Source organism: Heterodontus francisci, chromosome 7 (assembly GCF_036365525.1).
Source record: "Heterodontus francisci isolate sHetFra1 chromosome 7, sHetFra1.hap1, whole genome shotgun sequence".
NCBI lineage: Eukaryota > Metazoa > Chordata > Chondrichthyes > Heterodontiformes > Heterodontidae > Heterodontus > Heterodontus francisci.
This window is the reverse complement of record NC_090377.1, coordinates 120,209,370-120,236,147: the sequence shown is the minus strand read 5'-3', so window position 1 is coordinate 120,236,147 and position 26,778 is coordinate 120,209,370. Positions and strand designations below refer to the sequence as shown.

The 26,778-nt window shown below is 45.2% G+C and overlaps 1 protein-coding gene across 6 annotated transcripts in view; it reads right to left on the bottom strand.

Annotated features, from left to right (window-relative positions):
* Window positions 1-13,842, bottom strand: part of nbeal1 (neurobeachin-like 1) — a 282,280-nt gene extending 268,438 nt beyond the window's left edge. For all 6 annotated transcript variants that reach the window (XM_068036045.1, XM_068036049.1, XM_068036043.1 and 3 more), the window contains exon 1: window positions 13,609-13,842. In XM_068036045.1, the coding sequence (XP_067892146.1) occupies window positions 13,609-13,659 (51 nt within the window). In that variant the 5' untranslated portion in view covers window positions 13,660-13,842. The remainder of the gene's footprint in view (window positions 1-13,608) is intronic.
* Window positions 13,843-26,778: the final 12,936 nt, after the last annotated feature.

The following is a 26,778-nucleotide window of genomic DNA, read 5'->3' as shown; positions in this document are numbered from 1 at the left end:
GATTGTGAGGAACAAAGTAGGATGCAATTTGCTGTTCTGTACCTAAAAGTTTAGGTGGAATTTTCAAAATGAATGCCATTTCTGTGTGTTACGTGATAATGACCTCAAATGAATCTCAATCAGCTTTGTGCACTCCACTGAAGCCTCATGGAACTTCAAATCAAACTTGCTTTCAAACTGCCTTCTCTCTCTTCCACTTTGCACCAAACCCAACACTAAAACTATAAATAATTTTAATTTTATTTGATTGTCTTACCCTCACTTTTCCCTCCCCAGGGCCTATCACACATCACTTCCGAGACAACAGGATAGACAACTTCTTGACAAGCCTGCTGCTTCTGAGTCACCAGTCATGAGGTACACTGTATGAACCTACTCTCAGATTTTCCCTCCCTTCCTTAAATGACTGGTAGGGACCAGGAGCACACCACATAGTGGATTTGTGGGCATAATTCCGTCTTTGTCACCCTAAGAAACTGGTACCATCCACGTTCATTAGAAACAACAGGTACATATATAGAACTTCATGTGCTCTTGGAACAAATTTGATAGTAAGTGTCCCATGATGGTCTTTCCAAATTAGTGATAAGCATTGTCACAGGAAACCCAAGCACAGTAAGAAAATGATAATAATCATAAAATGGCTACAGCATAGCAGGTGGCCATTCGGCCCAACGGGTCCATGCAGACTCTCTGCAAGAGCAATTCAGCTCGTCCCACTGCCCTATCATTTCCCCCATAACCCTGCAAATCTACTATCTTCAGGTGCCCAACCCATTTCCTTTTGAAAGCCGCAATTGAATCTGCCTCAACAACACTCTCTAGCAGTGCATTCCAGATCCTAACCTCTTGCTATGAAAAAAAAATTCCTCATGTCACTTTCATTCTTTTGCCAATGACCTTAAAATCTATTTCCTCTAGTCTGGAAAATACAAGGAGATCTTGAAGTTGCAGGCTGTCGAGTTGGTGTTGGGGGGGGCGGGGGGGCAGGGGTCGAGGGATTGGGGGAGGGGGATGGGGTAAGTAAATTAAATGTATATGGTCATTGCACAATAGGACTATAGAAAACTCACATGGTGCCCAGGGCTCAAAAGTTGCAAATTCATCAGCAAAATTCCCTTTAAGCCTTTTCTGCGTTTCAGATTCCTGGTCCAGATTCAACACAACTCTTTCCATATGATCTTGGCTGTCTATAGGCTCCAATCTCGCTGCTCCTCTCAACCACCATTCTGTCTAAACTCAAGCTGATCCATGGCAATGAAACACCAAGGCTAAAAATCCAGGCTTTGTGGAACCCCACAAGTTAGTAACAGTATTAACCTTTGTTTGCTCAACCAGAAAGCTGACAGCTGAAGAGTAGAATCCTTAAACCAGTAAACGAAAGTAAATAAAAAGCAATAGCACAACTTTAAAAGGAAGCAGCCTCATCTTAAGCCCTTGCACACCTATTTAAACCAATCCAGTGATTTATAGAGTAAGCAACTCAGCCTTTCACTGTAATTAACTGCCCAAACTCTGCCTGCAAGATTCCCATCACCAGAATGATCAAAATAGGATTGTAGCCTTTGGGCACTGCAATGGCATTTCTGCATTCTATTCCCCCTGCCGCACCCACCCCCCCCACCCCCCCACCACCACCCTGGAGAGTTAGACAATATAAATGAGGGTTACAGCCCTGAAATTCTATGAGGCCAATGGGGATTGCAACTACATGTAAAGCATAAATCTAGGCCAGGATTCATGCTCTGCTGTAATCACAAAACCCAGAAACCCAGTGTTTTATTTCTTGCATACCTCTAATCCTCATTTACTGAAACAATGATTTTACAACGCATAAATTTTGCCAGTCTGTCAGATCTGTCTGCGGCTAAAAAAAGAAATTGGTTCCAACGATTTCTACAAAAGTTTTGAATAACTGGAACAGAAAACGTAACAATTTTGGAAAGCTTGAAAGAACAATCATCTCTCAGAGGGTTAATGTTTAACAAGTCGTTTCACTAGATTTAAATATCTATTTCAAACAGTGCCTATTCCCCTCCTGGGAAAGGGGACCTTTTTCCATGTTTGAATCCATTCGTCAGTGAGGTGGTGAAGCAAGGGGGGGCCAAGGAAAAAGACATAGGAGTGAAAGTCACGTAGGACATAATTTAGAGTTCCCCAGCATTCAGCACTGATGTAAAAAAAAATTTTAAGATCATGTCCCCCCAACAGAATTAGAGAGCATTAATTTGGGACTTTAGTTATGTGGAGAGACTGGAGAAGCTGGGATTGTTCTCTTTAGAGCAGAGAAGGTTAAGGGGAATTTAAACAGAGCTCCTCAAAATTATGACGGGTTTTGATAGAGTAGGTAGGAGAAAATGTTTCCACTGGCAGGAGGATTAGTAACCAGCAGTCACAGATTTAAGGTAGTTGACAAAAAAAATTTGGTGGTGGGGGGGGGGGGGGAAAGAGAGTGGGCATGAGATGAGAATTTTATTTTCACTTGTGATAATGTGTATTCGCTACCTAGAAGGTGGAAGCGGATTCAATCATAACTTTCAAAAGGCAATTGGATAACATACTGAGAGTTCTTGGGCTTCATAAATAGAGGCATAAAGTACAAAAGCAGGGAAGTTATGTTGAACTTTTATAAAGCTCTGGTTAGGCCTCAACTAGTATTGTGTGCAGTTCTGGTCACCACACTTTAGGAAGGATATGATGGCCCTTGAGAGAGTGCAGAGGAGATTTACCAGGATGTTCCAGGGATGGGGGATTTGAGTTACAAGGTTACGTTGGAAAAGCTGGTGTTCTCCTTGAAGCAAAGGAGATTGAGGGGTGATTTGATAAAGGTATACAAAATAATGACAGACTTAGAGAAGTTAGACGAGGAAAAACTGTTCCCATTAACTGAGTAGTAATGAACTGGAATTTGCTGCCCACGAGGGTGATGGAAGTGGAGACAATCAATGATTTCAAAAGGAAATTGGATGGGCACTTGAAGGAAATAAACATGCAGGGCTACTGGGAGCGAATAGGGAAGCGGGACTAACTGGATTGCTCCCTGGGGAGCCGGCATGGATTGGATGGGCCTTGGCTTCCTTCTATGCTGTATATGCCTCTCTGCACTGGGAAAGAACAAATTTACAGGACTCTGGGGAAAGAGCGGGAGAGTGGTTCTAATTGGAAGCTCTTTCAAAGACACTATGGGCCAAACGGTCTCCTTCTGTGCTGTAAACGTGAGGTCATCCAAAACTCTGCTGCCCCTGCCTCAACTCGCACCAAGTCCCGTTCCCCTATAACTCCTGTGTTCGCTGACCTACATCGGTTCCTGGTCAAGCAACGTCTTGATTTTAAAATTCTCATCCTTGTTTTCAAATCCCTCCATGGCCTCACCCCTCCCTATCTCTGTAATCCCCTCCAGCCCCACAACCCTCCAAAAAATCTGCATTCCTCCAATTCCGATTTTAATCACTCCACCAGTGGCGGCCATGTCTTCAGTTAACTAGGCCCCAAGATCTGGAATACCATCCCTACAGCTCTCTGCCTCTCCACCTCACTTTCCTCCTTTAAGACATTCCTTAAAACCTACCTCTTTGAACTAGCTTTTGGTCATCTGACCCAATACCTCCTTTTATGGCACAGTGTCATATTTTATTTTATAATGCTCCTGTAAGATGTCTTTGGACATTTTATTAAAGGTACTATACAATTGTGTTGTTGTTATTGTAGTATGATTCTACTTTAAGTGTTATGCCAAACAGTAACATGAAGTGGAGGTGAATGTTCAAACAAATGTTAAAATTTCCAATTCTACCACAACTGAATATTTTCCTTCACATTTACAATGTGGGGGGGGACGGTGAAGAGGACATATTCAGCAGAAAATATATTAAAAGCATGCCTGTGTAACACACCCATCAGCTGCTGAATTCCATGTTAAGTCGACGTGAAAAGTGACAGCTAGCATTTACAATGCATATTCCCTTCTCCATAATTGGGAGAGAAAAGCTCAGAATCTTTAAATCCTGATATATTATAGGAAATGAGTGCTCGTCATTTATTGACTCCAGTTGTTACCTACATTGAAAGTTGAGAAGACACTTTAAAAACGGGATGGAAAAGACCAACATCTTCAAAATGCTACAGGACAGCAGTAAGTGAGGACAAAACTAGAAAGGGCAGGTGTACACAGTGAAGCAGCTTGCTGTTCAGACACTCCCAAAAAATGATTACCATCAAAGAATGCCATGGAAAAAGATTTTCAAAGCAGCAGAACTAACAAACACTGATACTGTCGCACAAATTCACCACAACAGCTAAACTGGACTAATCCTGAGCGTCCCTGGAACTTGGTCTGGCCAAAGTGCTTTACAGTCAATTAAGTACTTTTGAAGTGTAGTCACTATTGTAATGTAGGAAAGGCAGCGGCCAATTTGTGCACAGCAAGGTCCCACCAACAGCAATGAGATAATGCCCTGATAATTTGTTTTAGTGATATTGGCATAGGGAAAAATATCGGCCAGAACACCAAAGAGAAGGCCCCTCCAGAGATCCAAGTGGAAACATGTGGCCACACAGGCATCTTGCAAGACCCTGTGTATTAAGAGCACCAAATTGATAAATTTAAGCGTGGCCAGGCAGAGAAGCAAAATCTTGTTAGCGTTCTAACCACTAGTTAGAAGTGGTGCTGGTATAGCCTCATCCTGGCACCTTGAGATAAGAAGTCCTAAAGTCTCAACCAATTTATCACCACAGCAACCACTTACATACCACTATATCCCCTCGAACTGTATCGTTAATATTCTCAATTGCTGTAAATGTAAAACTGTAATTGACATGACAATTGTGAAACGGAAGGGTTGGGAAGAAACTCATGACATTATTGAAAGAAACTGATCTCTTTTGCAATGTTTGTATTTTTTCGTGCTGTTTGGAAACTGTTTGGCAATGTAATTTTTACAGATTTTTATGAATAAAGTATATTTTGGAAATAAAAAAAAAATACCACTATATCCAAAGCAAGAATAGCGAAGTGAAAAAAGGCAACACCCATTCACACTAAAAACAATCGCCTTGGCTATGAAGCCTCCTCTCTCAGCCTTGACGGAACAGCCTTCAACAGAACCATCCTTCCTAAGGTTTATCCACCCAAGATTAAGAATTTTAAAAACAAACCCTCATGTGGGAGATCATCTTGTACATGTGTATTATAATGATATGATGTACAAATCACACATTAGGCACACCAATAAACATTGCAAGCGCATTATTACATAAACAGACAACTCTATCTTTCCTGAATACAAAGTGCTATAGTGAGGGATCATTTTTTGTACAAGTTGAAGTGGTCTCTTCATAAGAACATAAGAAATGGGAGCAATAGTAGTCCATACGGCTCCTCAGGCCTGCTCCGCCATTTAATACGACAATCATGGCTGATCTTCTGCCTCAACTTTACATTCCCCCCCCTCTCCCCATAACAATTGATTCCCTGAGAGATCAAAATTCTGTCGTGTTCAGTCTTGAATACACTCAGCAATGGAACATTCACAGCCCTCTGAGACAGAGAAATTCCAAAGATTAACAACCCTCTAAGGGAAAAAATTTCTGCTCATTTCATTCGTAAATGATCAACCCCTTATCCTGAGACTGTGCCTCCGTATTCCAGATTTCACAGCCAGGGGAAACAACCTCGCTGCATCCATCCTCTCAAGCCCCTTCAGAATCTTGTAGGTTTCAATGAGATCACCTCTCATTCTTATAAACTCCAGAGAATATAGACCCAATTTACTCAGTCTCTCACCATAGGACAACCCTCTCATCCCAGAAACCAATCTAGTAAATCTTCGCTGTTCCGCCTCCAAGGAAGTATATCCTTCCTTAGATATAGAGACCAAAACTTTGCACAGTGCTCCAAGTGTGGTCTCACCAAAGCCCTATACAATTGTAGCTAGACTTCCTTGTCCCCAATAAGCACTTATTCCTCAGTTGCCTTGCTGCTCCCCAACTATTAGAAGTAACTCAACTGATTTTAGTATACTTCCTCCAGGGTACATTTCCCAGCCATGCCTATTATAGATTCAAGGTATCCACACATTCAAGCAACTCTACAAGATATCCAACTGCTCACCAGCAATCTCTTAGCTGTAAACAATGCAGCCACCATAAGATCCTTGGTAACATAATCCATGGTCTTCTGTTTCTTCTTGGCTCATTCCAAGAGTACAGAGGGTCTTCACTCCCATAACGCAAGAAACAAACTATCCACCAAAATTCTTCTCTTCCCAGGAACAATATAATTCCTTCTGTCAGCATCCCATATGCTTGAGTCTGACAGATGTTCAATAGAATATCGCCAAGTAAAAAGATTTTAAGCAGAGCGTTATGATATGGAATGCACTATCCAAAAGCGTGAATGTAGATTTATAGTAACTTTCGAAAGGGAATGGAATATATACTTGGAAAGGAAAAGTATGAGGAAAGAGCCTAGGCATCGGACTAACTGGATAGCTCTTTCAAACAGCCAGCACAAGCATGATGGGCCAAACGGCTTGCATCCATACTGTATGATTCTATTATTCCAAGTCTTAGACTGTATGAATATTGTGGAGTTGTAGTCAAATGGCCTAAGCATCTTATCCAGCATTTTCCTAGATTCCTTTCTCATAATTGCTATATCCTCGAAAAATCCCACCCCCCATTGTGTACAAGAATCCATGCACTTGAGGTTAAGTGCTCCACCATCTCAGGAATGTTTCTGGTAAAGACGTCTACCCTTCATGGATTTTCTCCTCTGCTCTTCAGCCAAGACACGCTTGTAGAATTGATTATGAAATCTATTTAAAATTAGTTCAAAAACATCCCACCTTAAAACAGATCTCCTAATTTTGTCATTGAAACTTTCCAATGGCCCCAGCTTGCCACTCCGTCACCAAAACTGGAATCTCCTGCCAGGTTCCCTACCCTACAGGTGACATGTTGTGTGTCTTGTTCAGCATTGGTTGCTCCTGAAGCCACAATGGAACTTACTCAGATCTAGTACACAAAGCATACACAGACACACATCCAGCAAAAAAACAATCAGCAGCAGAAATTAAGTTCCCTCCCTGATGCAAAAGTGCTGACGCCAATTATAACACCCACTATGGTCCCCTGCCAACTTCAGGAGAAACCCAGAATTGATCAAATTCAGTTTAGACAAACTGAAGCTCATTGCAGTAATCTGGCCTTGAAAATTATCACAAAAGAATAAAATATAGTGATTTAGGGGATGTCAAACCACAACAGTTAAGGAAGCTTGAGCATCATTGGAATCCAGAGGTTTTACTGTTTTGAACCATGCCTTTAACTACATTATTCTTAATTATGGGGTCTAGTGAGTTCCCAAGCACATTTTATTCCATTTTTGGTCCATTTTTTCCAGCGTAACTTCTTAGGGCAAGCAAAGACGTGTACAACAAAACTGCTTTATATCCCTACACGTTAGAATATATCCAGCAGCGTTAAGCACTATATTCTTTTCTAAATCAGCCTTTGATGGATGGAATCTCAGACTACTGCCACCTTCTCTGTTGCCAAAAGTTTTACATCAACAGTCAATATGGTCAGGGGCAGAGGAAGTCATTAGCTTTCAGCGATTGCTTACAATGCACTGAAATCAAACACCAAGATCCTCATTATCATTCATTAGGCCAAAAAGTACTCTTTACCAAAATAAATTCTCCTCCGACATATACTGTCTCAAGACAAAACTGCATGGTTTTGCATTCAGATTTTACTTCAGGTTGGTTTACCACAAGAAACTGCACAACAAGCATTCTGAATAAGCAGACTGCCTAAACACACAAGAAAATTCATGCTTATTCCATAACATTCTATGACAAATTAGCTATACAAAGTCTTTCATATACAGGCCCTTAAGATTTGATGACATAGAGCTCTGCGATGGTCGAGGCTAAATTTCAGTGCTTCCCCTTTCTTTGAAATAAAATGCAGCTTCATTCGTAACCATTAAATTATTGAAAATAATTACTTATATCTTGCAATGATTGTTTGTGCCATGGGGGCCAGCATGGATAAAGTAATTAAGTTTCCAAGAGATAAGCATCTCTTTTATTCGAATGAAGGAGCTCCTCCCAGAACGCTAATCTATTTTTTCTCTGTTCCAATGATTATTACAGTGATCATTTAGGAATGCTCTGGATCAGAAGGTGGTGCTATTCCAGCCAACATTAGCATCATCCATGTGTTGGAACACGATGTACATCCTGTCTGGAGAAATGTCCATATATTTTCTACTTTTGTTTCAGCTGCAAGGTGCTCATAGATGCTTCCTTAACCCTAGTTTCGAAAAAAAACAAGAGTGGAGGAATGCTTTGTACAGCTGTCACACAATATCTATTCACTCCATCTTACAATACCCTTCCTCTCTTCCCTTCCATAAACATGTAGCAGTGCTGTTAGTGACCTTCATCCAGTTATGCTGTACCTAGCTGAGGAAAGCAGTATATTTATCAATCTCAAAGTTACGAACACTAATAACAGACCATGGGGACCAGTGAAATTAATACTGACTCAAAATGACAAAGTAAATTTGCTACAAAAAAAGCATCCTGGGTCTTTAAAGTTACATGAAGTATCTGATTGCATTAGAGAGGGTACAGAGGGAACTCAATGGGGCTATAATTAACACTGTTCACTGCAGAATTGCAGAAAATGAAAAACTTTTGTTTTCTTTCCTTAAAGAGTTTCAGAAAACACCTAACCACTTCTTTCATTTTAAACCTGGGCAACATAATAGTACTTCGTGACACACACACCTCTATCAATCCAGCTGATATGCAGCAGCAGCTACGGGCACATTTTTAAAATTTAAAATATACACTACTTCCTTCTGCATTTGTGTAGGGACAGGATTTTGTTGTTCAAAAGATACATGCAATTGACACTTCCAAACCCACAAGCTCCACCATGCAGCAGGGCAGGAGGTGCATGCCATCACCTCCAAGATCCCCCCCCCATCCTGACTTGGACATATACCACCGTTCCTTCATGGTCGCTCAGTCAAATCCTGCAAATTCCCTTAACAGTATTCACCATATAGACTGCGGTTCAAGTCGGTAGCTCACGACTGCCTCAAGGACAATTAGAAATGGGCGATAAATGCCAGCCTTGCTAGTGACGCCCATATCCTGAGAATGAATTTTTTAAAAACATCGATCACAGCTACATTCAATTAGTAAAAGAATACAACCACAAAGATATGCCTAAAGACAGGACCTTAACTCATTCGCAAAAAAACAACCCAATTACAGTGCATTCATTGAACTATGTTTGCAAAGTCAACTTTATTGGCAAAATGCAACAAACTGGAGGTCATTTTCACTGTCATAGAGTTATACAGCACAGAAACAGGCCCTCTGGCCCACCGTGTCCATGCCGGCCATCTATTCCAATCCATTTTCCAGCACTTGGCCCGTAGCCTTGTATGCTATGGCGTTTCAACTGCTTAAATGTTGTGAGGGTTCCTGCCTCTACCACCCCTTCAGGCAGTGTATTCCAGATTCCAACCACCCTCTGGGTGAAAACATTTTCCTCAAATCCCCTCTAAACCTCCTTCCCCTTACCTTATATCTATGCCCCCAGGTTATTGACACCTCCGCTAAGGGAAAAAGTTTCTCCCTATATACCCTACCTATGCTCCTCATAATTCTGTATACCTCAATCAGGTCCCCAATTGTCATTGCGTTGGGGTCAAAAATATACCACTTTACACGGACCAAGTCCAGGTTTCTCTTTAAGATACTTGTCCACTTTGACCACATCTACACAGTTATAGACAGATATATATTATAGTAATACAGAAGAACATAGACTTGCCAAGTATGATTCATTTGGACTGAGTCATTTTGCCTTTATATTTCAATGCATCATCCCTAAAAATAAACACACCTCCACACATTTTCTTACTTCTGAAGAGAAATACCACACATTTTCCTCGGTGCTGACAGCTGCGTATTGAATATCATGCCTATAAATTTACTTTTAGACGTATTAGCAAAACTGAAGCCTGTGGGCTTAAATGGCAGTGGCTGCATGGATACAAAATTGGCTAAGTGACAGAAAACAGAGTAGTAGTGAATGTTTGTTTTTCAGGGAAGTATACAATGGTGTTATCTAGGGGTCAGTATTAGGACCACTTCTCTTTTTGATGTATATACTAATGCTCTGAACTTGGGTATACAGGGCATAATTTCAAATTTTATTGTTGACACAAAACTCAAATGTCATAAAAATGAGGAGGATAGTAACAGACTTCAGGATATAGACTGACTGGATAAAAGGGCAGAAACATGGTATATGAAATTTAAGGCAGAGAAATGTGAAGTGTATTATGTTGGTACTGAAGACAGGCAATACAAACTAATTGGTACAATTTTAAAGGGAGTGCAGAGATACTGGGGTGAGGGCGCGCGGTTTGTAGGTACACAAATCTTTGAAAGTGGCGTGGCAAGACAAGGTGAGAAAGCTGTTAAAAAGACATAGAGATTCCTTAGTTTTGTAGAGGTATACAGTATAAAAACAATTAAATTATGCTAAACCTTTAGAAAAGCACAGCTTATGGCCAAACTGGAGTATTGTGACCAGTTCCGGCACCACACTCCAGGAGTGATGGCAAGGCCTTAGCGAGGGTGCAGAGATGATTTACTATAATGGTACCAAAGATAAGGAACTTCAGTTACATGTAGATTAGAGCAGACAAGATTATGGGAGATTTGATAAAGGTGTTCAAAATCTTGTAGGGGTTTGATAGACTAAATAAGGAGAAACAGATTCCAGTGACAGAAGCATCAGTAACCAGAGGGCATGTGGGAAAATATTTTACAAAGGAAATTGTTATGATCTAGAAAGCACCAACAAGGGTAGTGCAAGCAGATTCAGTAACAACTTTCAACAGGGAATTGGATAAACACTTGAAAAAGAAAAATTTGCAGGGCTCTAGGGAAAGAACAGGGTAGTGGGACGAATTGGATAGCTCTTTCAAAGAGCAGGCACAGGCACAATGGGCCAAATGGCCTCCTTCTGTGGCGTATTATTCTTTGGCATGTACAGTACACGTTTTTCATTACATACAAGACAAAAAATAACCTGATCTTTATACAACACATTGCACATATATACTTTATATAGAATATGCTCAAAGTAAGCAGCAACAATACAGACATTGTGCATGTACATGGGCAGAGACCCAAAGAGAAAAGAGATCGCAGTTGGCAAGGCACAAGCAAATTACTGCAGGGTTAGTATAAATGGGTGGTTCTTGGTCGGCACAGACTCAGTGGGCCGAAGGGCCTGTTTCAGTGCTGTATCTCTAAATAAATAAATAAATAAAATGACAGTTACCGCCACACACGTCTTCCAGTCACCAGGGCAGCTCCCATCCCCACAACCCAACCCACCCCCACTTACTGGTAGAGTAAAACGGCTCCCACTTCCCAGTCGAGTAACTCCACCCCCTCCTGGTACAGTAAACCTGCCCCTCCTCCCAGTACAATAACCTGCCCCTCCACCCTTCTCCCAATACAGTAACCCTGCCCTTGCCCCAGTACAGTAATCCGGCCCCTCCACCCAGTACAGTAACCCTGCCCGTCCACCCTCCTCCAGGTACAGTAACCCGGCCCCCGCTCCCGGTACAATAACCCTGCCCCTCCCCCCTCCTTCAGGCACAGTAACCCTGCCCCTCCCCCTACACCCAGTACAGTAACACTGCCCCTCCCCCCTCCTCCCGGGACAGTAACCCTGCCCCTCCCCCCGGTGCAATAACCCTGCCCCTCACCCTCCTCCCAGTACAGTAACCCTGCCCCTCCCCCCTCCTTCAGGCACAGTAACCCTGCCCCTCCCCCTACTCCCGGTACAGTAAACCTGCCCCTCCCCCTACTCCCAGTACAGTAACCCTGCCCCTACCCCCGGTACAGTAACCCTGTCCCTCCTCCCTCTTCCCAGTACAGTAACCCTGCCCCTCCCCCCTCTTTCCGGTACAGTAACCCTGCCCCTCCCCCCTCTTCCCGGTACAGTAACCCTGCCCCTCCCCCCTCCTCCCAGTACAGCAACCCTGCCCTTCCCCCCAGTACAGTAACCCTGCCCCTCCCCCCTCCTCCCAGTACAATAACCCTGCCCCCTCCTCCCGTTACAGTAACCCTGCCCCCTCCCCTCCTCCCAGTACAGTAACATACAGTAACCCTGCCCCTCCCCCAGGACAGTAACCCTGCCCCTCCCCCCTCCTCCCAGTATAGTAACCCTGCCCCTCCCCCCTCCTCCCAGTACAGTAAACCTGCCCCTCCCCCCAGTACAGTAAACCTGCCCCTCCCACTCCACCCAGTACAGTAACCCTGCCCCTCCCCCCTCCTCCCAGTACAGTAACCCTGCCCCTCCCCCCTCCTCCCAGTACAGTAACCCTGCCCCTCCCCCCTCCTCCCGGTACAGTAACCCTCCCCCCTCCTCCCAGTACAGTAACCCTGCCCCTCCTCCCAGTACAGTAACCCTGCCACTCCCCCCTCCACCCAGTACAGTAACCCTGCCCCTCCCCCCTCCTCCCAGTACAGTAACCCTACCCCTCCTCCCAGTACAGTAACCTTGCCCCTCCCCCCTCCACCCAGGACAGTAACCCTGCCCCTCCCCCCTCCTCCCAGTACAGTAACCCTGCCCCTCCCCCCTCCTCCTGGTACAGTAACCCTGCCCCTCCTCCCGGTACAGTAACCCTGCCCCTCCCCCCTCCTCCTGGTACAGTAACCCTGCCCCTCCCCCCTCCTCCCGGTACAGTAACCCTGCCCCTCCCCCTCCTCCTAGTAGTTACCCTGCCCCTCCCCCTCCTCCTAGTACAGTTACCCTGCCCCTCCCCCTCCTCCTCGTACAGTAACCCTGCCCCTCCCCCTCCTCCTCGTACAGTAACCCTGCCCCTCCCCCCTCCTCCCGGTACAGTAACCCTGCCCCTCCCCCTCCTCCTAGTAGTTACCCTGCCCCTCCCCCTCCTCCTAGTACAGTTACCCTGCCCCTCCCCCTCCTCCTCGTACAGTAACCCTGCCCCTCCCCCTCCTCCCGGTACAGTAACCCTGCCCCTCCCCCCTCCTCCTGGTACAGTAACCCTGCCCCTCCCCCCTCCTCCCGGTACAGTAACCCTGCCCCTCCCCCTCCTCCTAGTAGTTACCCTGCCCCTCCCCCTCCTCCTAGTACAGTTACCCTGCCCCTCCCCCTCCTCCTCGTACAGTAACCCTGCCCCTCCCCCTCCTCCTCGTACAGTAACCCTGCCCCTCCCCCTCCTCCTCGTACAGTAACCCTGCCCCTCCCCCCTCCACCCAGTACAGTAACCCTGTCCCTCCCCCTCCACCCAGTCCAGTAACCCTGCCCCTCCCCCTTCCACCCGGTAGTAACCCTGCCCCTCCCCCTCCACCCAGTACAGTAACCCTGCCCCTCCACCCAGTACAGTACCCCTGCCCCTCCCCCCTCCTCCCGGTCCAGTAACCCTGCCCCTCCCTCTCCCTTCCCTGTTCTCTCCGGATACAGTATGCAGGTTTGGGCCGGCTGCAGCCACGGCCTCACCCAGCCCTGCCTCCCCGCTGCTCCATTCCTCACCTTGCTGCAATACAACATCCACAACTCGTACAGCCGCTCGGTGGTGGCCATCCCTCCGGCAGCGCGGCGCGGCCTTCAAGCTCCTGAAACCAGCATCATAGTGTCCGGTTGCTTCATGGGGCAGCAGTTGTCCTGGTAACCGGATCGGGAGATGGGGGCCTGCGGCGACTACGAACTCTCACTCCGGCCGCTCAGCTCGAGCCGGACACCCAATTGATCCGCGCATGCGCACAGCCCTCCAACCGGCTGCTCCTTCCAAACCGTGGCTCAGGTGAGTGCTCGTCACGTGACATGACAGGTGAGCGCTGGTCCGGGGGGGGAACAAGTGAGCGCTGATCCAGGGGGGAACAGGTGAGTGTTGATTAAGGGGGGGGGGGGGCGGGGGGAACAAGTGAGTGTTGATTGGGGGGGGGGGTGGACAATTGAGCACTGATCTGGGGGGGGGGGGGGGAACAGGTGAGCGCTGAACCAGGGGGTAAGGGTGTGTTGATTGGGGGGGGGGGGGTGGTGGGGAGGACAGATGAGTGCTGATCAGGGGGGGATGCGTGAGTGCTGATCCAGGGGGGATGGGTGAGCGCTGATCCAGGGGGATGGGTGAGCGCTGATCCGGGGGGATGGGTGAGGGCTGCTCTGGGGGGATGGGTGAGCGCTGCTCCAGGGGAAGAGGTGAGCACTGATACGGGGGAAGAGGTGAGCACTGATACGGGGGAAGAGGTGAGCACTGATCCGGGGGACAGGTGAGCGCTGATCCAGAGGGGACAGGTGATGCTTATCCGGGGGGGGGGGGGGGGGGGACAGGTGAGTGCTGATCCGGTGGGGGGACAGGTGAGTGCTGATCCAGGGGGGACAAGTGAACGCTGATCCAGGGGGTGACAGCTGAGCGCTGATCTGGGGGGGAACATGAGAGTGCTAGTCCGGGGGCACAGGTTAGTGCTAATCCAGGGGGTCAAGTCAATGCTGCTCTGGAGGGACAGGTGAGCGCTGATCCAGGAGGGACAGGTTAGTGCTAATCCAGAGTGTCAGGTTTTTTTATTTAGATTTTTATTTAGAGATACAGCACTGATACAGGCCCTTCGGCCCACCGAGTCTGTGCCGACCATCAACCACCCATTTATACTAATCCTACACTAATTCCATATTCCTACCACATCCCTACATTTCCCTACCACCTACCTAAAATTGAATGCTGATCCGGAGGGGACAGGTGAGCGCTGATCCGGGGGGGGACAGGTGAGTGCTGATCTGGGGGGTACAGGTGAGTGCTGTTCCGGGGGGGGGGGGGGACAGGTGTGCTGTTCCGGGGGGGACAGGTGAGTGCTGTTCCGGGGGGGACAGGTGAGTGCTGATCCGGGGGGGGGGGGGGGGACAGGTGAGTGCTGATCCGGGGGGGGGGACAGGTGAGTGCTGATCCGGGGGGGGGACAGGTGAGTGCTGTTCCAGGGGGGACAGGTGAGTGCTGATCCGGGGGGGGGGACAGGTGAGTGCTGATCCGGGGGGGACAGGTGAGTGCTGATCCGGGGGGGGGACAGGTGAGTGCTGTTCCGGGGGGGGACAGGTGAGTGCTGTTCCGGGGGGGACAGGTGAGTGCTGATCCGGGGGGGGGACAGGTGAGTGCTGATCCGGTGAGGACATTTGACAGAGGTGACAGAGGCAATGTTTCTCTCTTTCCCAGTTTTTCTGTCTCCACTGTGGCTGCCTGAGATGCTGATTGTTTCCAGTACTTTCTGCTTTTGTTCTTTCTATTTTTGCCTCTTTCTATTTTTATTTCAGATTTCTAGCGTCCATAGTTGTTTACTTTTGAATTACTGCGCCCGGCCACTACCTCCGCCCCAAACCCTGTGCCGAGTCTTCTTAATTGCCAGTTTGGACGACACTGGGCTGCCCTGATCAACCCAAATAATTTGATAACAATTGCCCCCTTTGCAAAGGGGCACAAACAATGAACTCTCCCAATTATAAATGGAACAAAGGAAGCTTAGCAAATGAAATCAGAATATTATTTACATCATCAAAAGTGCCATCCCAGCCCCTCCAGTATCAGGAAACACTTCATGCTCAATCTCCGGGGCCAGCTGTGTGCGGATATAGCCAGGGAAGAGATGCAGCAAGCCAAAGTGAGCAACCCCATTGGCCAGATCCAAGATGCACATAAGGGGTGGCCAGGCCCATGAATAGACTGACAAGGAGGTCCTCCTTCATGCCCAGGTAGCCAAATATCAGAAGTGTAGTTCTGAAGGGCAGCCAAAAATTGAGTAGCACCCCCATTATTAATGAAACAGGGCCTGCACTCTCACACTGTGCAATTTTGAAACGTAGACTCATTCGGGCCGCAAAAGGTAGTGGGAGTCCATGAATTGACTTAAAAACCTATTGAACGGGACCTTTGAATGAAACACTGGGGCTCTCGTCTGCCCTCTCAGATACACATAAAAGATCCCAAAATGCTATTTCGAAAAACAACAGGGGAGCTTCCCACTATTTTTCAGCAAACTAACAACTAAAACAGATTATTTGGTCATTACTACATTGCTGTTTGTGAGATCTTGCTGTCCAAAAATTGACTACATTTCAAAAAACTACTTCATTGGCTATAAAGCACTTTGAGGCATGCCGATGTTGTGAAAAGTGCTATTTAAATGCAAGCCTTTTTTTCTTATCCTGCTACCTGACACTCTAGCTCTCGTTCTGACAACTATTCTTCTGTAACCTTGCTTTTGTTACTTCCAGACTCAACTATTAGAATGGACTCCCACCTTGCACCCTCCATAAACTTCAGCTCTTCCTAAACTCTGCTGCCCATATCCTCACACCCATTCACACAGCATCCCTGTGCTCTCTGTCCTACATGGTCTCCCAGTCTTCCAAAGCCTCAAGTTTAAAATTCTGGTCCTTGTGTTCAAATTTTCCGTGGTCTCAAAATCAATCTGATTTAAATGTTGCAATAAAATGTGGTGAGATTTCTCCCCTGCCTATCTCTCTAACCTCCTCCAGCCCTACAATCCTCTGAGATCTTGTTGTTCCTCCAATTCTGACCTCTTCTGCAGGCCTGAATTCCTTCACCCCACCATTGGTTGCCTAGCCTTCAGCTGTTGAGGCCCTAAGCTCCGGAATTCTCTTCCTAAATCTCCCCTCCTTTCTTTCCTCTTTTATGGCACTCCTTAAAACCTATCACATTGACCAAGCTTTTGGTCACCTGTTCTAATGTCTCCTTCTTTGGTTCTTTGACCATGATTGCACTCATGTGAAGCGCTTTGGGACATTTTACTGCGTTAACGTGCTATATAAATGCAAGTTGTTGCTGAACAATCATAAGGAACATGGGCTTCCCCCTAATCACTACTTCCTGATTCATCTAATCTTCCCAGCTTCTCCTTCTGGTACCTAGCTGAGAAAGAAACCACAATGGTTTAAATTGCTTGTCTCATTTTTGTGATGATAAATCTCACATCATTTCCTGGGTGCTCTTAGCTCTATATCAAAGAGCTCCCTGCTAACCTGTTTTCATTTGCTTGAAAAGTCACAATTCAATAACCCATTTACTTATGTATCAGGTGTGCTGCTGTCTGAAAGCAAAAACAAAGAGAAAAACCGAAACATGCAAAGAAATAGAAACACAATGAGGGCAGAGATTAAGATCAGAAATTGTTAAACTTAATGTTCAGTCCAGCAGGCTGCAAAGTGCCTACTCGAAAGAAGAGGTGCTGTTGCTTGAGCTTGCGGTGAGCTTCACTGGAACATTGCAGTAGACTGAGGACAGAGAAGGCAACTCTTGAATTCTCCCTTGAACGAGCCCACCGGTTCCCTCCGTGCCTCTCTCGGCATTCTTCAAAGGAGCAAGGTGGAGAATTAAAATGAAAGACAACCGGTAGCTCGGGTTCACACTTGTGGATTGAGAGGTGTTCCATAAAGCAGTCAGCCAATCTGTGTTAGATCTCTCTAATGTAGAGCAGTGTGCATTGTAAGCAGCGAATTGAAAGAAGTACATGTAAATCACTATTTAACTCTGAAGAAGTGTTTGCTTTTGGATGTTAGTACACCTGCTCTAGGTACATCTTTTGTTTCTTTGTTTATTTTCTTGTCCTATTACCACTCCCTTTGGTCTCACATGATTAACTCTTTTGTTAATTAATCTCGTCTGTCTTCCACCCTATCACTGACCTTCCCCTTTGTTCTTTTACCAAACCTCCAGCCTTACAACCCAACTTCTGAACTCCCCCTTCCTCTGACTCTGGCCTTTTAGCATCAACTCCTCCATTTGCCCCATCATTGGCAGCTGTCCCTACAGTCGCTTAAAACCATGCTTCAAATCCCTGTCTAAGTCTCTCCACCTCACACTCCTCCTTTATGGTTTGACCTAGCTTTTCGTCACCCACCACACCCCAACACCCCCCCCCCCCCACCCCCAAAGATCTTCTTTGTCACAATGTCCATTCTTCAAAACAAATATCTATCAATTTCAGTTCTGAAATTTTCAATTGATCCTCAGCCACAACAGCTTATTCTGGGGGAGAGAGTTTCAGATTTCCAATTCCCTTTGTGTGAAGGGTGAACAGCCTAGCTCTAATTTTAAGGCTGTGTCCCCTTGTTCTGGACTTCCCTACCAGAGGAAATAGTTTCTATCTCCCATCCACATCTTATAATCATCTGAAACACCTCAACTAGATCACCCCCTAATCTTCTGTACTCAAGGAAATACAAGCCAAGTCTATGCAACCTACCCTCATGGGCAGTAGGGAGTAGCTACTCGTAAGGAGATAATGACAGGTGCTTTGATGGGTGCTTTGAAGAATGCCGAGAGAGGCAGAGATGGAACCTGTGGGCTCTTTCAAGGGAGAATTCAAGAGTGGACTGTTGGCAGGAGAGTAGGAAGATTGAGGAGTAGAGAAAGATTAGGGTAAGGATTGAGGGGCACAGTAGTCAAGGGGGAGGGGCGAGAATTAAAAGGTGGCTTGACTGGGTGACAGAAAAACAAGCAGTTGTGGAGACAGGCCCAAGAGAAGCAAAAAGAAAGGTAATAAGCGTAGGCCTAGAGTAGCAGCCAAAATGCATACGCCTCTCACTTTCTTTCCAAATCAGGCCTGTTTGCCATTTCTAATGACAAAACTTTGCCAACCTGCACACAACTAAATGTAGCCAACAAGTGCAGCAAAATTGCAAATTATAGAGAGGCATCTTTTATACGTCTGCTTCACTAACTGATTCTGCTCTTAACTACACAGCGATGAATGGTCAGAAATGGGTGAGGAAGGATTGTGAAATGCTTTACTGTGGCTCCCCCTGCTGGCACATAACAAGTATGCATTCCGGGGTGGAATTACCTGTGTATTTGCGCCCAGAGACCCCTGTTAATCGGGCTGTAAAACAAATACCCAACGTAAGAGATCGAACAAACTCGAGCACAAGAGTGTTATGCTCACAATTGTCTCGGCCCAAATTTCCTCGCTCTTGTACCTGAATGCATCTCAGCTCATTATAACAGCTCCAGCCCCAGCCTGACACACACATGTAAATTTCCTGTACTTACACAGGTTCAAATAGGCTGTAAAATTACATCCTGAGGTTTAGACACAGTTATTGTTCTTGTTTTTGATTGCCATCATTTTTGAAAATGTACTTATCCTCAATGAGATCAATCAATGAGCAACTTGTATTTATATAGAGCCTTTAATGTAATTCTTCACAAAAAATGATCAAACGTTGAACTATTGGACAGAGTGGAGGCACCAAAAACCTTGGAATCCTTTAATAAATAATTAACATAAGATGGGTGCGTACAGGGCTAGGCACCAACATGTTGTACAATGGACATTTGACAAAATCGAGGAAACCAGTATGCAATATAAATACAAATTATTTTTATTGACAGAATAAAGCTAGATACACCATATGCTAATATTGCGATAGCATGTAGCCAACCAGCTGAACCATTACACAATACAAACCAGGACTGTGAGAAGTAATTTTATGTCATTCAACAGTAAAATAGCAAATAATTTTCCACACTGGAAAAAGCGATTAGCTAGCTTTCCTAAACAAAAACAAGAAATGCTGGATTCACTCAGCAGGTCTGGCAGCATCTGTGGAAAGAGAAGCAGAGTTAACGTTTCGGGTCAGTGACCCTTCTTCGGAACTGACAAATATTAGAAAAGTCACAGATTATAAACAAGTGAGTATAATCTGTGACTTTTCTAATATTTGTCAGTTCCGAAGAAGGGTCACTGACCCGAAACGTTAACTCTGCTTCTCTTTCCACAGATGCTGCCAGACCTGCTGAGTGAATCCAGCATTTCTTGTTTTTGTTTCAGATTTCCAGCATCCGCAGTATTTTGCTTTTATTATAGCTAGCTTTCCTAGTTAGCTAGCAAGCTAATAATAATAATAAATTCAATGCACTTTGATGTTTTCGATTCTAAATGTACCTCACCCCTGCAGCTACATAGAAGTCCTTTGTGCTCATTGTTGCAGTTGCAATACATAGACAAGCATCAACCTGACAGTTCTCAAGGCAATTCCTTGTGGATGTTCTGATTGTGTTCAAGTGGCTGAACGCTTGTTCGGAGCAACATGTGTCAGGGCTCAGTGTCAGTAAAACAAGTGATGGCCTTGCCAGTTCACTGTAATCATCTTCACTTGACTTAAACAAAAGACACTGTTACGGTCAAGTGAGGAGGGGTTGAAGGGCTTCCCTCTTTTCCCTCTCCTTATTAGACCACAAAAGGTTTATTTCTTTCTTAAAGTGGATGTACTGGCCAATTCAGTAGGTGTTTGTTTAATTACTTGCTATGATCTTAAGAATTAATCGGACAGGTTCTCTTGAGCTAACAAAGAAAGAGGTTAATTTTATTGTACCTAAACCAAACTAGAAAAAAACAACACACCAACTTTCACTCTCACACATACAGTAGAGGCCGACAGACATACAAATAGGTTACAGAGTGGGAAAAGGTAGATTGGCTGAGTTAGAGGCCATAAAAAAGGTGTACAGTCTGGGGATTTTGGTGATTCGGCTGGCTTCTACCTGAATTCAGTGGTCCTGAGGCTTTTAGTTTGAAGAGGTAGATGATTGATTCGGTCAGTCTCTTGGAGATAATGATGCAGATGATTTCCTCCAATGAGGTTTCTGATTGTAGCCGGAGTATGCAAAGGCGGTCAGCCAACAAGCAGGATTTGAAAGCTTTCTGGCTGGAATAGAGATAGGGACCCCCACTTAGGGTCTGCTCATGTCAGAGTCCAGTTGCTTCTCCTCTGCTGCAGAGAAAATACCAGCTTAAAACCATGGATGGGGAGGAGCTTGTCACATGACAGTCACTCAGTGATTCAAAACATAGCAGTTAGCAGTACTTCTCTCTTGCAAAAAAGAACAAGCAGTTCCTTTAAACTTCCTGGGACTTTGGTTCTTGCTGGGGCATTAGCAGATATTTTGTCTCCCTCCTCACAATCATTGCAGTGTAGGATACCATGTTACAAATTAGGTGGCCATCTTAATCTGCCAGCCTTTTAGTTGATCTTTTAAAAATGTCTTTTTAAAAAAATATAAATTCAGATCTCCAGTCAGTGGATTAAAGAAAATTATCATTCAACAGGTGGTCGAAGTTTCAGTGGGGGAGCATTTTGGGAGCAGTGACCATAATTCCATAAGTTTTAAGGTACTTGTGGATAAGGATAAGAGTAGTCCTCGGGTGAAGGTGCTAAATTGGGGGAAGGCTAATTATAACAATATTAGGCAGGAACTGAAGAATTTAGATTGGGGGCAGCTGTTTGAGGGTAAATCAACATCTGACATGTGGGAGTCTTTCAAATGTCAGCTGATTAGAATCCAGGACCAGCATGTTCCTGTGAGGAAGAAAGACAAGTTTGGCAAGTTTCGGGAAGCTTGGATAACACTGGATATTGTGAGCCTAGTCAAAACGAAAAAGGAATCATTCGTATGGGCTGGAAGGCGAGGAACAGACGAAGCACTTGAGGAATATAAAGACAGTAGGAAGGAACTTAAGCAAGGAGTTAGGAGGGCTAAAAGGGGTCATGAAAAGTCATTGGCAAACAGGATTAAGGAGAATCACAAGGCTTTTTATACATATATAAAGAGCAAGAGGGTAACCAGGGAAAGGGTTGGCCCACTCAAGGACAGAGATGGGAATCTATGTGTGGAGCCAGAGGAAATGGGCGAGATGCTAAATGAGTACTTTGCATCAGTATTCACCAAAGAGAAGGAATTGGTGGATGATGAGCCTAGCGAAGGGAGTGCAGATAGTCTCAGTCATCTCATTATCAAAAAGGAGGAGGTGTTGGGTGTCTTGCAAAGCATTAAGGTAGATGAGTCCCCAGGGCCTGATGGGATCTACCCTAGAATACTGAGGGAGGCAAGGGAAGAAATTGCTGGGGCCTTGACAGAAATCTTTGCATCCTCATTGGCCACAGGTGAGGTCCCAGAGGACTGAAGAATAGCCAATGTTGTTCCTTTGTTTAAGAAGGGTGGCAAAGATAATCAAGGGAAATTATAGGCCGGTGAGCCTTACGTCAGTAGTAGGGAAACTATTGGAGAGGATTCTTCGGGACAGGATTTACTCCCATTTGGAAACAAACAAACTTATTAGCGAGAGACAGCATGGTTTTGTGAAGGGGAGGTCGTGTCTTACTAATTTGATTGAGTTTTTTGAGGAAGTGACGAAGATGATTGATGAAGGAAGGGCAGTGGATATTATCTATATGGACTTTAGTAAAGCCTTTGACAAGGTCCCGCATGGCAGACTGGTGCAAAAGGTGAAGTCACACGGGATCAGAGGTGAGCTGGCAAGATGGATACAGAACTGGCTCGGTCATAGAAGACAGAGGGTATCAGTGGATGGGTGTTTTTCTGAATGGAGCGATGTGACTAGTGGTGTTCCGCAGGGATCAGTGCTGGGACCTTTGCTGTTTGTAGTATATATAAATGATTTGGAGGAAAATGTAGCTGGTCTGATTAGTAAGTTTGCGGACGACACAAAGGTTGGTGGAGTTGCGGATAATGATGAGGATTGTCAGAAGATACAGCAGAATATAGATTGGTTGGAGACTTGGGCGGAGAAATGGCAGATGGAGTTTAATCTGGACAAGTGTGAGGTAATGCATTTTGGAAGGTCTAATGCAGGTGGCAGGTATACAGTAAATGGCAGAACCCTTAGGAGTATTGACAGGCAGAGAGATCTGGGCGTACAGGTCCACAGGTCACTGAAAGTGGCAACGCAGGTGGATAAGGTAGTCAAGAAGGCATACGGCATGCTTGCCTTCATCGGTCGGGGCATAGAGTATAAAAATTGGCAAGTCATGTTGCAGCTGGACAGAAACTTAGTTGGGCCACACTTAGAATATTGCATGCAATTCTGGTCGCCACACTACCAGAAGGACGTGGAGGCTTTGGAGAGGGTACAGAGGAGGTTTACCAGGATGTTGCCTGGTCTGGAGGGCATTAGCTATGAGGAGAGGTTGAAAAAACTCTGATTGTTTTCACTGGAACGACGGAGGTGGAGGGGCGACATGACAGAGGTTTACAAAGTTATGAGCGGCATGGACAGAGTGGATAGTCAGAAGCTTTTTCCCAGGGTGGAAGAGTCAGTTACTAGGGGACATAGGTTTAAGGTGAGAGGGGCAAAGTTTAGAGGGGATGTGCGAGGCAAGTTTTTTTTTACACAGAGGGTGGTGAGTGCCTGGAACTTGCTGCTAGGGGAGGTGGTGGAAGCAGATACGACAGCGACGTTTAAGAGACATCTTGACAAATACATGAATAGGAAGGGAATAGAGGGATATGGACCCCGGAAGTGCAGAAGGTGTTAGTTTCGGCAGGCATCAAGAACGGCGCAGGCTTGGAGGGCCGAATGGCCTGTTCCTGTGCTGTACTGTTCTTTGTTCTTTGTTCTAACAAAGCACATTGACATTAATGACACCATAATTTGGTAACATCACTGCCACAGCGGTCTGAGTTGAAAAGTGTCTTGACAGCCCTCATCTTCGCAGTACAATGTATATTGCATTTCAACTTTGTTGGAGTCAAACCTTGCAGCAAATTTTGAATTTCTGAGACTGATGGTATTTGGTTGCAGGTGTCCAATTAAAGTATGCATTTCAGCAGCTCTTTTTCAGGAAACCTGGCTTTGAATGCCTGTTGAAGTGTCTTTGCATATTCAATAAATGTCGCTTTTACCTGGGTAAACACCATTTCTGGCAAGTAGTGCTGCTCTTTAAACCCCCTCAGCAACTCTGTGCCCGTGGCACTGGGGATATACGGGTAGCTTGGAGATATGAAAGATTCCAGCGTAGAATCTTCATTTGAAGGCTGTTTAAACGACTTCAAAATGTCCTCGAAGTTCTTCTCCAGAGAGCAGTATGCGTTGTACAGATCAGCGTTCTCTTTATGCAGTGCCAAATTCATTGATGCGAGAAGTGGCAAAACCCAGTTCAAGAAATTGAGATACAGAATGAATTTTGGAGATTGTAGCATGTCATGGATATTCTGGCAATTTTTTTCTGTGATTTGGTGACTCATTCTCAAATGCCTCTCTCAAAGTAGTGCACTAGAGAACCCCGTAGTGGCTTGAACCTCTCAACGCAGGCAGCCAAACCGAACCAGTGAATTTTTTGTAGCCAACCAGGCTTGAGTATTCCTCTTCATTCAGCTCGCAAATCTATCTAAATTCCTTTTTTCCTCACAGCTCCACTGAAATGTCTATGTATTGCTTTGATCATGTCTTCCACAAGGTATGACTGATTCAGCGTCTTTAGCCGTTAAGGCTTGGCAATGTGTCATTCAGTGCTGGACAAATAAATCTCCACATTGATCTTTCAGTCGCCTTGAAACACTTTCACATTGGACTAGCGTTACAGATGGCCGTCCGATGTAAATTCCACAATTTTCTCTGCAGGGTCATTGTTTCGGTCATTTTCCAAACAACCAATGCTGGCTGCACTCAGATTTTCTGCACAGCTATTTCAATTAAACTCAGAAACTCGGAGCGAATTTCCCCTTTGTCAGCATTCACAAAACAATGGTAAATAATAAACTGACTCTTGTCACTGCAGTCAGTGCTCGTGTCACACATTACGTTTACAAATGCAACATCTACTGCTGATTGAACTGTTTCCCTATAATTGTAGTCCCCTTAACCTGGGTGTTTCTTGCCACAGTTCTTGCACTGGAGTGCAATCTTTGAAAAGGAGCAGAGTTTGCGTCTATTCTCTTTTAGCGATTTCATTGAACGTGACACCTGCTGAAAATGGCAGTTTGAATTTTGCTAAAATGTAGGCAAGGCAAAGATCATTCTGTACATCTTTGAGATCCTGGTTAACCAAAGTGGCCATTAACTTTACCTGGCCTTCTCTATTGGCTTTGGCTTCCTTGGTGAATACATCCTTCTGGAAGCTCGACATATTTGAAGTCTTTGACATTTCTTTGCACCATTTCTCAGCATGGTCGCGGGCAACAGCTGACCCGAGCTGTTTCATTACTTGGCCACATCGTGCGCACTACATAAAACAATCTGTCGGCCCTTCAAAAATGAAATAATCTGTCTCCCAAGTCCCAAAATATTTTTCTTGCTTGAGAACGATATGTTTTATTTACAGGATGGACTGCAGCAACTCACCAAGGCTCCTTGGACAGCACCTTCCAAACCTGCGACCTCTACTACCTAGAAGGACAAGGGCAGCAGATGCATGGAAACTCCCCCACCTACAAGTTCTCCTTCAAGTCATACACAAGCTTGACTTAGAATCGCGGTACCTTTACTGTCACTGGGTCAAAATTCTGGAACTCCCTTCCTAACAGCACTGTGGATGTACCTACACGCCAAGGACTGCAGCAGTTCAAGAAGGCAGCTCATCACCACCTTCTCAAGGGCAATTAGGGATGGGCAATAAATGCTGGCCTAGCCAGCGACACCCACATCCCAGGAATGAATTTTTAAAAATTTCCACCATAAAAAATGGAATCATAGAATGATACAGCACAGGAGGAGACCATTCAGTCCATTGTGCCTGTGCTGGTTCTTTGAAAGAGCTATCCAATAAGCCACACTCTCCTGCACCTTCCCCATGGCCCTACAAATTTCTCCCCTTCAAGAAAGTATCCAATTCCCTTCAGAAAATTATTACTGAATTTGCTTCTATCACCCTTTCAGGCAGCACATTCTAGATCATAACTCATAAATTCAAAAATGTCTCCTCATCTCCCTGTGGTTCTTTAGGAAATGATCTTATATCTGTGACCCGACTCCCTATTTTGCTCTGTCAAAACTTCTCATAATTTTAAACACCTCTATTAAATCTTTCCTTAACCTTCTCTGTTCTAAGGAGAACAATCTCAGCCTCTCCAGTCTCTCCTCATTCTAGTAAATCTCCGCTGCATCCTCTCCAAAGCCTTGAAAACTTACCTAAAGTGTGGTGCCCAAAATATGGACCTCACGCTTCGAGGTCTAACCAGTAATCTATAAAGGTTTACTCTTACTTCCTTGCTTTTGTAGCATGCCTCTATGTATAAAACCAAGAATCACGCCTGCTTTGTTTCGAGCTGATTTATCACAGGATCGCAGGTGTGTGGGACAGGGTGGATGGCCCAGTGGCTCTCTTCCTGTTCCATCATAAAATGGGGTCCATGAGTGATTGCAGGGCCAGTGCAACATCTGCCCCCACCCCCCACCCCCCACCACCAATCCCATTTGACGTCTGGCACCCCTTCTGCTACATACTTCAGGATGTCTGATTAAGCTGGGGCTTTCCTCTCGAAATGAGAAGGCTGAGGGATGACCTAATAGAGGATTTTAAAATTATGAAGGAGTTTGATACGGTCCATGCAAAGAATATGTTTCCACTTGTGGCAGAATCCAAAACCAGGGGTAATAAATATAAGATGGCCACTAATAAATCCAATAAGAAATTCTGAAGAAACTTTTTAACCCAGACAGTCTTGAGAATGTGGAGCTTGCTTGGAGTTGAGGCAAATAGCATAGATGCGTGTAAGGGGAGGCTACGTAAATACATGACGGAGAAAGGAATGGAAAGTTATGCTGGTCAGGTGAGATAAAGTAGGGTGGGAGCAGGCTCCTCTGGTGCATAAAATTCGACACAGGCCAGTTGGTCTGAACGGCCTATTTCTGTAAATTCTATGTAATCACACATGACAGAGAGGCTGCCCTGTTTGAA